Here is a 13,364-nt window from a genome sequence, read left to right on the forward strand (position 1 = left end):
AGACAGTCACATCAAACCTGACACAGAAACAAACATAAGGGAAAAATTGTTGTTAAAACACATTGCATCACTTTGCATGCTAAAGCATTTGCTCTGGTAATCCACCATGCTGACGTGTCCCTCTGCTGATGCCATCTGAGCAGGGACTGCATCCTTAAAGTTGACATGTGCATCGCATTACAGCAGTGACTTTGTTATGTATCATCGGCATAATGGATATTCAGAAGAGATTCATAATCTTGAAAGGTGGCTTCAATCCACAGATCTCATCCATGTTCTGGTGACTCAGAGCATTTTGGAAGCTCATTTTATAACATCTCACGCTGGCTTGGGCAAAGGCAAAGTAAACAGTCGCCTAGGGCAGCAGACTTAGGAGAGAGGCAGTCCAGGTCTCGTTTCCTACTCACTGTCTGCTGATGACAACAGGAATACAATCCCTTAACCTGCCTCTCCACTGGCCCTCCCACTCACCTTTCTCCAGTTTAATTCTTGTGGAAATCTAAAGACATCTTTTAGCCTTCTCCCGGTCGCTTTTTTTCTCATTCACCCTCCCTTTAAAACTCCTGCGGGTTTCTCCTAGCTTTTCTCCTCCAAGGACATTCTACTGCTTCCTACTTGGACCATTCCAGGAGTGAGGGGATTCCCTGTTCCCTCCCAGCCTCACATCTCTTTCTGCAAATAACTATTTACTCCTCTTTTTTTTGTGCCTTTGCTGAATAACCTCAGCCAGCCTAGGGTTTGTGGTAGCATGACCTATGTGAGAAATACACGTTCCTGTGCAAAAGTATACCTGGTCATTTGCCTGTTGATCGCCATTGCTTTAAAAGAGCTTGTTCACATTAGGAAAAAAGCAGACAGATGTAGAAATCTTAGTTGCATTGCTTATGATTCACGAGATTAAACGAGACAAAAGTAAGACGGTGTCAGCATGTTACTGAATCCCTCGAAAGGTGTGGCTTGCCCTGTTGGTAATGCTTTTCATGCAATGTAAAATTAGATTGCAGAATTCATTGCAATGGGATGTTGTAGAAGACAAAAGGCTGCTTCAAAACGGAATGAGGCAAATTGTTCCATCAATGACTGTTAAATGCGGTTATCTTGATGCAGCATCAAGCTCAGGAAACCCCTAAAAGTGGTTGCTGGAAGCTATTTGGTCAAACCAGTGCAACGATCACGATCTCCACTGACCAAGAGTTCCTGCTCCAACTATGTTAAGGCTGAGCTTTCAGTCCCGCTTAATAATGTCTACCTCGTGGTTAAGGTGCACTACCGTGGACTTAGTCATCTGAAAGTCATATCATTTGAAAGTGAAGCTAAAGGAAGCCTATTCCAAGTGGCAGTTTCTCCTCTCTGTGTTGAAAACACTTTAGGAGAGATAAATTATCTAGATTAGGTGCTGCCTACTTCTCTTATGACTTGTACTTTTGTCCAATGAGCTTGGTGGCTTTGTCTGTAAAAATGAGCAGGGTTCCGAAAAGACTGTTTGTTCTTCCTAGCAAGAAAGCAAGACCTCAGCGAGCCTGTGTGGGTGTTGTTCATACATGTACTATGTGTTCTTCTGCATGTATTTATTTTTCCCCTGTCTCAAAGCTTTGGATTGCCTTAACTTGCTCATCTTGGCCAATTCCACCTCCTTCTGGCACACGTGATACGCATTCATTCCCTCAACCTATACTGAAAGAAGCTGCAGAGCTGTGCGACCCTTTTAGAATGAGAAAACAGCAACCTTCCCTTGAGAGTAATGCAAGTTCCTGAAATCAGTAGACTGGCAATTTGAATTATGGCTTACCCAAGTGATGACAGAAGTCTCTGTAAGGCTTCTTACACATTGATGTATGTACAACTACCATACGTAAGAGAGGAGCAGATCCTTCGCTCATTTGACTCATTATTTTTGCCTAAGGAAGTGGAGTTTACATATGTAGGCATTAATTTATTTATTTATTTGCTGCATTCGCTGTCTCAGATCCCTGCTGGCAATGGTTGTTATCAAGACAATCTTGCGAAGAGAAGCAGGGAACTGTGAGTAATTTGCCAAGTGTGAGGTCAAACACGATGTTTTTGCTTACTGCTCTCAAAATCTTAATTAGTACAATACCTCCAGTAAGTGTTGTGATCTCTTCGGGAATCGATAAGGTGGTGCTGGTGGCGCCTTGGTGGGGTGTTTAGGAAGGATGGGGAGAAAGCTTTCACGGTGGCAAAGAATACATTAATGGTTGGCAATGATCTTGCTCTGTGTTCTTTTAATGCTCTTCAGGCAGATCTCAAGGAGGCTCCGTAACCGTGACTGAGGATAAAAGCGTGGCCTGGTGTCACTGGAGTTAATAACAGCTTGCTAGTGCCTTCTGGGTACAAGGAGGATTTGGGACTACGCATGCCAGTGGGGTTATAGCAGGACTTTTGCCTGGGGCTCAGGGAGGTTCAACAGGGGTTCAAGGTTCGAGCAGGCAGAGCTGCAGGGAACTTAAGTGGTACAAGGAAGCATTACCTAATTTTGACATCCAGAACCTAACTATGCTTGCTGTTTCCGGCAAGGACACATTATTCCTTCTGTTCAGCCTGAGACTTCAGTGGGATTGGTATCTCAGATTCTTCTTTCTTAACCTGTCCTCTGTTCAATCAAGTAAAAATTGGATTCCATATCTCTTCTTCCTTTAAGAAATAAGTATCTGTAGATACACATCTCTAAAATAAACCTCCAAATGTTTGGAGGCTTATCTCTCATTAATTGTATATGGCTATCTTTTCTCTGTTACTTTCTAATCTCTTAAAAATTTTACTTATAGAAAAGTGATAGCATTTTAGCTGATAATTCTGCAGGTAATGAATTGGACTTTGACAGACACTCAGCAAAGAGCCTCTGGATGTAAAAATGAAACTGCTGGTGGTAAAGAATAATCCGTACTAACCACTGGAAGCAGGCTGCAAAAATCCAGGTTGCTGAGCAATGCCTACGTTGCAAAATAAGAACATGGTCAAGTACAACAAACCTGTGGTCCATAGGCCTTCGTTCCCCTTTGGAGTCTGCTAACTCTGCTGTAGCTGAGATTTAGATCAATTACCCTACATACTGCTGAGATCATGTTTTTTGCTGACAGGCAGGCTCGTATCCTACTGGCTCCCATCCATCTCAGCCGCGTTAGCAGCTTCAAAGACATTAAGGAGTGAGAAAGCCTGACCGCCTTCTCAGCCCCAAGTGAGCTTGGGCAAAGTTTTTTTCACTCTGTGTTTGTGTGTGAGGTGAGTCTATGCAGACAGTAGGAGTAAAGCTGGATTGATCTGGGTGCTATGCAAAGGTCGATGTGTAGGTTACACCACAGTGGGCTACGCACCAAGGCATACGGAGTGGCAAAGTAGACTTTTTGAGGAGGTGTTTGTAGATGCAATTTTTTTCAGTCCCTGATACTGATCTGTAGAGTTAATCTCCTCATGAGTCAATTTAAGATTTGTAGAAATGGTTAGGCTCAAACAGCATGAATACATCTTTATTTTTAAGACACTTGATCTAAAACTGTTTCTGAAAAACATTTTTCTATTAAATGTAATTTTCTTAATATTCTTGCCTTATACCATTCTGGTTTAACAGCTAAGGCAGAAAAGGCATGCTTTTTAAAGCATTCATTGTTGTTATTTTTTAAAAAAAAATGCACTTGGCTTCTGGAAAGGTCAGTAAGTTCATTTTAAGTTGTAGTGGAACACCAAACAAGTACTTGTCTATCCATTTGTGGCTTAGCCCCACTTCCTGAAGTTTTCCATGCATGTATCGAGGGGTTTTTTTTCCATCTCTCAAAGTGCTCTGTTTATTATTCTTACAGTTTAAAGTTTTCGTCTTTCCTAGCCATCGGTTTGTCAGTTATGATCAAGTGTCAAAATGAAAGCAAACATAAGTATCAATTATCAAAAATTACTTAGTCTGTTTACATATTGCTTAGCAGAAAGGATTTTTCTCTCAATGCATACCGGATGTGAATTGTAACTAGACACGTGAGTTGTCTACATACTCATTTTCACATCTAAAATCTAACAGCTAGGTTGGGTAATCCAGTATTTACCTGCTAGGCATGGAGTTCTTGCAGTATATGCACAATATTTTTAAATCTTTTAATACTGGAGGTTATTCAAATATATTTCAAGTACCATTTTTTCTACACGAGGAATTTTTTAGTCTTTTCTCCATAGGAAAGCTACAATAGCATCTCAGGTTACCTGATCTTCCTACTTTAAATTCTTTTGCATTTTTTTCTCTCCTTCTGCCACACTTTATTTTTTGCTGAACAAAATGATAGGCAAGACTAAGATTTAGGAAAAAAAAAATGAGGCAGAAGCATCACACTGAAAAAGGTCACTTTTAATTTTGCTACCATAAAACATAATCTTTACTTAATTATGGGGGAAAAAAAAAATCAAACCTTTGCTGATATTTTAGAATTTCCTTTTCACTTAATATGTAAGGGAAGCTATTTTTTGGAATCCATCATTTTTCAGTTTATAATCAGATTTTCCATTTCAGTACAATTGTAAAGAATTATAGACAATCATATTCTCTCCATTAGAAGGAAAAACAGCAAATGGGGTAAACTGACAGTTCTCAAGATTCATGGTTTTTTTAAAGACAATATAAAGATTTCTGTTTGCTCTCACACTAGTTTGTAGAGCATATGCTGCAGACACCCTTGTCATGCAAGCTTTCCTCCTTTATACATCCACTGTGAAGCATTCTTAACCCAGTCTAGAAATGCGAAGAGTTTGCTCCAAATTGGAAGGGGCCTTTCCATTTGGTGTCCATTGGGTCTGCCCAGATGGGAGAAAAATCAAACAAAAGCCCAGCTCCATGTGCCCGTTGGTTGTCTATTTCCACCTTAGCCTCTGTGTCAATGTTAACTGCTTATTGGGTGAGCCGAAGTAGATCCCTGAGTTCACAACAAGACTTTAGAAAGTTATTTCTGGCTGTTTCAGCATAAAAATATGGCTCTGTTGATTGGATGGCAGGAATGAGGACTTAGACTATAAACTGGTTTAGGCAATGATGCTGTTATTCTTTCACTTGGTTAATGGTGATTCAAATCATAAGCTAATGCTTTCCACATAGATGGTAGAACAACTGCTGCCTTGAGGAAAATCAAAACATTCCACTTTTAAAATATATTTATAAAGCCATATAAATATATTTTTCATGTTGTGTCCCTGGGAACATTTAAGCCCGAGCAGGGTTAGGAGTAGAGTTGCTGAAATATTGCAGTGAGAGCTGTCATCAAGCCCCTTCTAGTGTTTGGGTCACTTTGGCACCTGCAGTCTTGAGATTTCAAAGCTTGCAAACTCAACTCAACCTTAGTCTGAGCTACTCCTTCAGAGATTTGCACCTCTGACAGGTAGTTCTGTTGAAACTGGCAAGAAGCCTGCAAATTTTTGCCAATCATGGCAGATTGTTTCAATGTTTTTTACCCTTGATGTAACGATGGTCTACTGGAATCCCTGGGTTTTCAGGTTTGAAGCCATTGAACCTTTCCCCACTGGTAAAGAATCATCTATTCACTCTGTTTTCTCTTAAAAGCTTTCGGGTTATCTGCACACAAGTTTGCACTCCACCTCTGTACAGATACCTAATTTCCTTCTCTCTGAAAGCCACTGAGATGTCCCATTGTGCTTTTCCCTGCCGCTGAAATATCCGCAGCACTTCTTGATACCATCAGTAGGCTGCTGGTGTGGAGCTGGGCTCCATTTCTTCCTTTCTTTGCTGGTGTAAAAGGATTGCAGAAAAGCCTACGTGTGGACGAGGGTGAGAGCAGAACGATGGCAATCCCTGGCTGGCCAGCAGCCCCTCAGGGTACCGTTACCATCCAGCGTAATGCACAGAAGCCTGTAATAACTCGTGTCTGTTTTGGGTATGGAGGCAGAAGAAAGGGAACATATGACTTTCTTCTGTGACTTACTGCCCTGTAAAAGGATTTTAAAGAATCTTTGGGGAAAAATTTGGGCCTCAGATGCACACATGTGGATCTCATTGATTTCATAGGAGGCAATGCAAGTGTGTACATTAACAGACAGAATATGGCTTTTGATCTTTAAGAGCAATTAATATAAAATATGGAATTACACTACCGTGTAACAGGATATTTTTTACTACTTTGTTAAAAGTACTCCCCAAACTCAAATACAAACCAACACAGCTTCCCAGGCCATGGTCTTATAATGGCATACCTTTGCCCATGCTTATCACCTTCTGACGCTGTTTGTAAATGTATTTGACTGTTACGCTTTGAACTTCAGTAAAACATTTGTACTTAATTAAAAAACAAGACCAAGCACCTTCCTGTCCTCACGTGTGTCCATGCTCGGGAATGGCATTATGATTGGAAGAGAAAGGAGAAATAACTGTCCTGACTCTCTGCAGGGAATCCTCCATGACCGTTTCTTTCCTGCTGCCACGTGAGACACAGCCGTGGTGGCTAAGCCCTCGTTCCATAAGCATGCAAGCACAGAGTATTTCAGCACGTGCTGACTGATATGAGCCTGCAGGCTGCCAAGAGCCTCTCATAGCTAATATCTGAAGGAGCGTGATGGATTAAAAACCTCTGCTGGCATAGACCTTGCAGGGGCATGCAAGACTGACAGCTTGAGGGTGGCTCCCCAGGGTCTACACCTTGAAATCGCTGCAGTCGCACCTACATGCAAGTGGGTGGTAGTAAAATGCAATGAACCTCAACTGGAGGCGTCTTTGCTTTCGTTTTACCTACCTGAAATTCTCAGTGTGTTGGACTGACAGATGTGTTGACCATGAAATCTGAAGCAGCTTCTGTCTGGAAAGGTTCCCACAAGTGTTGCCCACAGGAAACAAGTCCAGGAATGAGCAAGAGGGATCTCTGCCTGTGACGGGCTCTCTGTGAGAACAGCAAACTCTTCTCAAAATGTTTCTTCATCAGTGAAACGGCACAATGTACCTCTTGCAGCAAAGGGAGTTAATGTAAGATCTTTCCAGGTCTCTTTATTAAGCAGTTGAATTGCAAATAAAAGGGAGCTAAACTGTAGGAGTCACTTTGTCAAGGTAACAGTCTTGGGGGAAAAGAAGGATTCTTATATCAGCTCAGAACAAGAATTTACACGTTTCCATTTGAAATGAGCTGTGGTCTTGTTCGCTGCTCCCCACTCTGTGAGCAATACAAGAGGCCTTTCTCCTGAAAGGTTTCCGTAAGTCTCCCCAGACATAAGACTGGTTTTGTTCCTGCTTTCGTACTTGAGCCTCTCAATCTTTTTGGCTGAAGTATTCAGTATACATTCACTTTCAGTCAGAAACCGAATCTAGAAAATTTCCATCTGAAGCTCTAGGTGAGATTTTAGGAAGCTGTGAACAGCAACGGGGAGAGTAATAACAGAAACATGTATGCAGCCCCAGCCATAAATGGCACTTGCATTTTAGCAACAATATATACATATCTTTTACTGTATTTCTATTTTGCTGAATCTAAGTCCAATAGACTGAATATTCTTTGCTATTAAGCTTCATAGATCACAGCTGAAGTCATAATATTCTATGAAAAGCCATCTAGCTCAAAGAGTTTTGATTGCTTGTAGTTTTATTGTTAAGTTGATTGTATCAGATGCTATTTATTCCATTCAGATCCACACCTATAAAACATTTAATATTATTTTTGATGAAACTAATTTGGTAAGCCACTTTTTTGTCCCCCCCATCCCTTCAAACAAGACTGCCTGTAAAATTTTGCTGAAATAATTAAAGCTGCAGAGAGCTTTTAAAAAAAACCCAACAAACCAAAACAAAAACCCACACAAAAACAAACACCAAAACAAGCCACAAAAAAAAAAAAAACCACAAACCAAAACCAAAAAAAACCCAAAACCAAAACTTTGTTTTTTCATGCCCTGTTAGACTATTAGAAAATAGTTATTTGTGGCAACTTGCTACAAAGGTGGAAGTGAGGAACAGAATACTACTGCTGATAGAAAAGTATTGACATAGCTGGGGACCATGTACTACCTAGCACCCCTCCTCTGTCCTCTTCGTAGTGGAAAGATATGCCTGCAGTGCTTTGGAGAGGCGCGCAGCTGAAAGTACCAGACTCCCTACATAATGCTGTGTTACAATGAACCTTTTCAGTGTGTAATACAGTAAAATCCCTGTTATCTGAATTCCATATTCTTCAATTACCGTAACTTGTGATTCAGATAAATGGGAATCACTAAGATATAAACTTGCAGAGTTTATTAACTCACTGGATATTAATCTCTTCCTAGTATTATTTATATAATCTGCAGCATGATCTGGCACATAAACACAGCAGGTTTAGTTTATTTATTTTACCAATTCAGCAAAATATCTCTTGCACCAAAAAATGCATTCATGTGAGACCTCAGGGTACAAATCTTAATTTATGTTAACTGGACTTCATGCGTTCAAGGTTGGAAGTATACCCTAACAGATTCATCAGAAAAAAAAGAGTCAGTACAGATGAAAAATAAGAAATTATTATCTGTACTGCAGCACACGTAGAGATAGGATGTGGAGATAGGATCTACCTTCATTCTTTTCCGGTTCCAGGAAGATTCTAGATAGTATTTTGGATTGGTTCTTTCTTCTATTTATATTAGCAGAACGGAGTAGAGAAGGTCTTGGGGCAACTGGAGCCCTGTGGTAAATTGACTAAAGTAGATGCAGAGAGATGATTCGTGAATTTTGTTCCTGGCATTGCAAACAAGGGAGGATGCTTAAGGTAGCTTTTCTGAACATCAAAGGTGCAGATAAAGTTTATTGTTCTGTGGGATACCTTAGTTGGATGTAGAGCTGCTCCTTAAAGATTAGGCCAGCATAATTAAACATGGGTGTACATGAAACGCTTAAATCTACAGCTTCTGCCTGCCTTTATGCTTAGCGTTCAGTTGGTGCTGAATAGTTGTTTCATTTTTTGGGTTTAGTTTGTTCATACAGCTAAAGTTTACCTAAGCTTATTTTCTCTGAAGTAAAATGTGTACACTGGAGTCCAGAATGACCGGCCCTCTTTATGGTGCTGTGTTAACTTCTTGCTGACTGGCAGGGACAGGAAAGGCCATAGATATCGTCCCCCTGTAGAATGAGTGAATCAGGTATGTCTGATTTTGAGGTGAGAAAAGAAGTGTCATCCGACCCTGGTTTTCATTTTGGTGCTCAAAGATGACATAAAAGCTGGATGCCAGGGAGGAATATCCACCGGGGGAGGAAGAAACCAGCCCTGCACTCCTCCGTGATTGGGACTGACTGTGTTGTTGCTGGGTGGAACAGCGTAATGCTGTTGCTGCTCCTGCTCCAGCACCGTGGTGTTTCTGTTCCAGATTGTGCTGACTCACATTCAAGAAAACATGATACACAGACACAATGCACTGTAACTCTTTTCCTTTTCCCCAGTAACCTCGGTAAGTGTTTGGCTTCTTTTTCCTGTCTATGGCTAGCGTGGTGCTAATATAGCTTTGCTGTTAGAATTAATAGGAGGGGGAAAGGCAACCTTGTAAACAAACTGGTAGCAGACAGATTAATCTTGGAGAGGGCATTTAAATGCAACCTGCTGTTTGTGGTACCTCCACCTCCCTTTAAAGCTGATCAATCCTGATAACTCGCCCGTCTCTACAAACTACACTTGTTAGAGCTGTGTTCTTAAATGGGAGAAGTGCTTACAATACCCATTTACCACTGTATTCTGTTTAATTAGTCAGCACAGCCAGTGCTGCAGGGATAGATCGCTTGCCTTTAAAGATTTGAGAATGTTAATAGTACAGTATATCATTTTAATTATTATTGGATTAATGTTGTGTCTCAAAGAACATCTAATGCAAATCACAAGAAATGGCCTGAAGTGACCCAAGGGTTGTGCTTTATTAGAAAAGTAATAGGTCCATTGCTTAAATATAAGAGAGGTTCTTTCTTCAAATGTCACTCTGCGCTGGGCTTCTCTCTGTGTGTGTATGTCAAAATGTAATCCTCTTGCTTCCACTTTTTCCACAGAAACTTTCTGTAGCTCATGCAATAAATGGCTGAGACAGTAGGTGTAATACCAAGAGATGAAGATGAGATCCAAAATAACAGTGATGATGAAGACCCATTTCCGAATTGTGATGAGGTAGCAGCATCCCCTGGTTGCTTTGCCAGCCCTTCGTTAGCCAGCCTTAATGAAGACAAGGGAAGCTCAGCAGTGCCAGAAAGGCTGTCCATCCTTTCCAGGAAAGCTGTGGCCCAGGCAAAAGCCCTGACTGGCCCAGAGATGGTTAGTGGTGGCCCGGCACAGAGGGCAGCCTCTGGGTTGGCTGAGCATCATCCAACAGCTGTAAATGCATCGTTAGGTGGCTCTTCATACCCTGCAGAGGTCGGTAACCTGCAGCCTGTGGGCATTGCCTCCCCGTGCTCCGAGAGCCCCTGCTGTGACGGCAACCTGAGTTTGGAGGTGCTGCAGGTCCCGTGGGTGCCCGGAGGGGCCGATGAGCCCCCGCAGCCTGACGCTGCCCTGCCCGGGAGCGACACCGGGGGCTGCCACACACCACAGGCGGGGAGCAGAGTGAAGGGGGACACAGACCCCTGTAGTCTGGGCCGGGCAATTTGGACAAAGACTGTAAAAGTAACGGAGTCCTTAGAAAATAAGAAAAAAGAGGAAAAGGAGAAGTACCGGCTCCAGCTAGCTATGTACCGGCGGCTTCTGCTGTTGCGCTCAATCAGGAGCTTGCACAAGCAGCTGGAGCAGCAGCAGGCCAGATTGCAGGAATGCTATGGCATGGTAATAAATACCAAGAAAGAAGTGTTGAAACACATTCGCTCAACCTCGCCCTCACCTTCGCCATAATCGTGTTGCTGCATGCAGAAATGAGCTTTGTAATGCCACCGGAGCCGTCAGTAAGCTTGCATGCTATAGGGGTGGTGTCCTCATACCCAGGAGTACGTGCCCACGTGCGCCGAGAGCAGGGAACAGCAGCAGCAGAGCAAGAAGAAAGGGGAAGGGAAAGTGTTGGCCCCTGAATTTGGCTGGAGGAAACCGGAGCAAGACTCTACCTGTGCGAGAAGCTGACTGCTGAAGCGCACTCAAAGCCTCAAGCTGAAATAGGATTTTTAGCATATAGGCTTGTAGAAAGAAAAAAAAAAACAAAACAAAACAGGAACTGGGAACCTAGTCTGACAGCTAATCTGTAAGGGGGTCAGGTGCAAGAGTTGCTGCCGGCTGAATACGTGAAATGGCGCATCTCCCTTCTATTTGCAGCGCTAACAAAACTTGAGCAGAATTAGAGTTCATTTGTCTGCAAGAATACCTGAATCTAGAAAGCCAGGATATTTGAAACACGTAAGCTCAGGCTTGATTATATCTAGCCAGCTGCCTGTTTTTCACAAAGCTGCTAAGGCCATTGCACATTTGCGACCTCTGCCCTCCTATAAAATTTATTCAGATTGACCAGAAATTATTGTGGGAAGGTAGGAAAGTCAAGCGCATGCACAGGGAGACAGTGCAACTGCCTAAACCTTATTTCCTTAGGAAAGCAAGCTAAAAACAAAGGCCTCGTAATCTGGCTTTGCATTGGAAACCCAGACTGGCAGTGCCAGGGGAATGTTCAAGGTCTGCACAATTATTAATCTGCTGCTAACTCCCAGTGGCACTAGCGTCTGCAAATCAAGCATATTTTGTGCCTTACTGCTGTCATTTAATGGAAGTTGGTGACAATTAGCACTTTTTATCCAGGTGTATTAGACACGTGGAAAAGCCTAGAGCAGTGTTTCTCCAACTGCGAGGTTAGGATGCCTGCAGGGAATTTGATGTCAGTATGCAACAAACACACAGGGAAAATGAAAGCAAAAAGATGCAATTTTTTTTTTTATGCATTTAAAAGGCAACGTGAGTCCCTATTATTGAAGAGCAAATTGAATAGTTGACTGTGCTGGTTTAGGATCTGAAGCAAAAAATTATTCAAGAAGAAAAGGTACTGAAAAGCTTCCTTTTCTAGGATTTAAAGTGATATGGAAAAATATCGTTTTCTTCAGATAGTTATTTCTGATCATGCCACCCTTCCTTTTCCTCTGTTTTTTTTTTTTTGTTATAAATGTTTAGGTAGATGAACAATCAAACAGGTTTTTGGTGTGTTTTTTCTGGATAAAAAGGTGAGTCTGTTATTAGAAGTCATATCTTTCTGAGAATAATATACTATATACAGGAAACTTTTTATCTCAGCTTTTTTGTGTGTGTATAGAGAGAGGGTGTGTGTGTGTTTGTGTATGCCCACACACAAACCCCTCCCTGTATACTAGAGGTTATGAAAGGTTGGGGCTTCTTTTTCTGTAGCGAAAACAGGAATAATCTCTCAAAATAATCTCTGCTGTCTGCGAGGAGTTTGGTTGATTAGATTCACATGCACACATCTGTGAGCAAGGTATTGAAGTAATTCAACAATTGAAGTGCAGCACAACATTGTCATTATTCCGTCTTTGTATTTCTGTGCACCCAAAATTATGGAAGCCCCCTGGGTATGCACAACCTTAGATAGGTTCATTCATCTCCTTGGGCCCTGGTGTATCTTCTCACACAGCATGAGCCTGTAACTTTGAATGCAGGATTACCATAGAAACATCCTTGGCATCAAGGAGATATTTGAAGAAGCACCTTCTACTGCCTCATTTGGGGGGATTTGGGTTGCCGGGGGCCTTTAGTGGGCTGCAGAAGAGAGCTGGGGATTGCGTGTGACTGGGAGCCATTACTCCTGAGCTCTGATCCCACCCAGCTCTCTGCTCAGCCTTGGGAATGCTGTTCTCTGGCAGGTTTCTCAAAGAATGCTTAAATACTAAACTCACCCCAAAGGTAACCTGCTCTGTCTTAATATGCCCCCCAAGAAGGAATGTTGACCGTGGCCAATAGAGCCATGCAAAGATTTGATTTTTTTTTTTAAATTTTTTTGTACTTCATGAACTAGAAAAGCCTTTTTGTCATTGGTTAAGAGTGAGAGTAAGCATACTGTACCAAGCACAAGCAAACCACTATTAGGTCGTCTCTCTTGGGGAAAGAAATGTTGGAGAAGGGACACATCTCTCAAAAATATTACTGAATTTTGAAATCAAATGTCAAATTGTTCCCATTAGGAAGACAGTAAAAATATATACTTTTGTTAACTTTGGCCAACTTTTTTTGTTGTTGTTGAAAAAGAATTATCTTCTGAATCATATTCAGCTTGACTAATACTATTGTGTCATTGAAATAAAACATATGCACAAAAATATAAAAAAACCCAACTGGTAAGACAAAGTAGCTATTTTGCCTCAGTAGGTGTTGAAGCAGTGTATTGTCCTGCATTTGTTGCAAGAAGTGGAATGCCCCCTATTACTGCATAGAGCTACCTGTAGTGTCTTATTTGCA

At 41.7% G+C, this 13,364-nt stretch overlaps 1 protein-coding gene across 1 annotated transcript; it reads left to right on the plus strand.

Annotated features, from left to right (window-relative positions):
* Positions 1–8,969: 8,969 nt before the first annotated feature.
* On the plus strand, positions 8,970–13,142 carry LOC134510711 (UPF0500 protein C1orf216 homolog). Its single transcript, XM_063323964.1, has 2 exons — positions 8,970–9,402; positions 9,989–13,142. The coding sequence occupies exon 2, from the start codon at positions 10,014–10,016 to the stop codon at positions 10,815–10,817; it is 804 nt and encodes a 267-aa protein (XP_063180034.1). The 5' UTR covers positions 8,970–9,402; positions 9,989–10,013; the 3' UTR covers positions 10,818–13,142.
* The last annotated feature ends 222 nt before the right edge of the window (positions 13,143–13,364 follow it).

Source organism: Chroicocephalus ridibundus, chromosome 2 (assembly GCF_963924245.1).
Source record: "Chroicocephalus ridibundus chromosome 2, bChrRid1.1, whole genome shotgun sequence".
Lineage (NCBI taxonomy): Eukaryota > Metazoa > Chordata > Aves > Charadriiformes > Laridae > Chroicocephalus > Chroicocephalus ridibundus.

Excerpts from the sequence above, each read along its gene's own strand:
- LOC134510711 (XM_063323964.1), top strand. The coding sequence starts at position 10,014 with ATGGCTGAGACAGTAGGTGTAATACCAAGAGATGAAGATGAGATCCAA.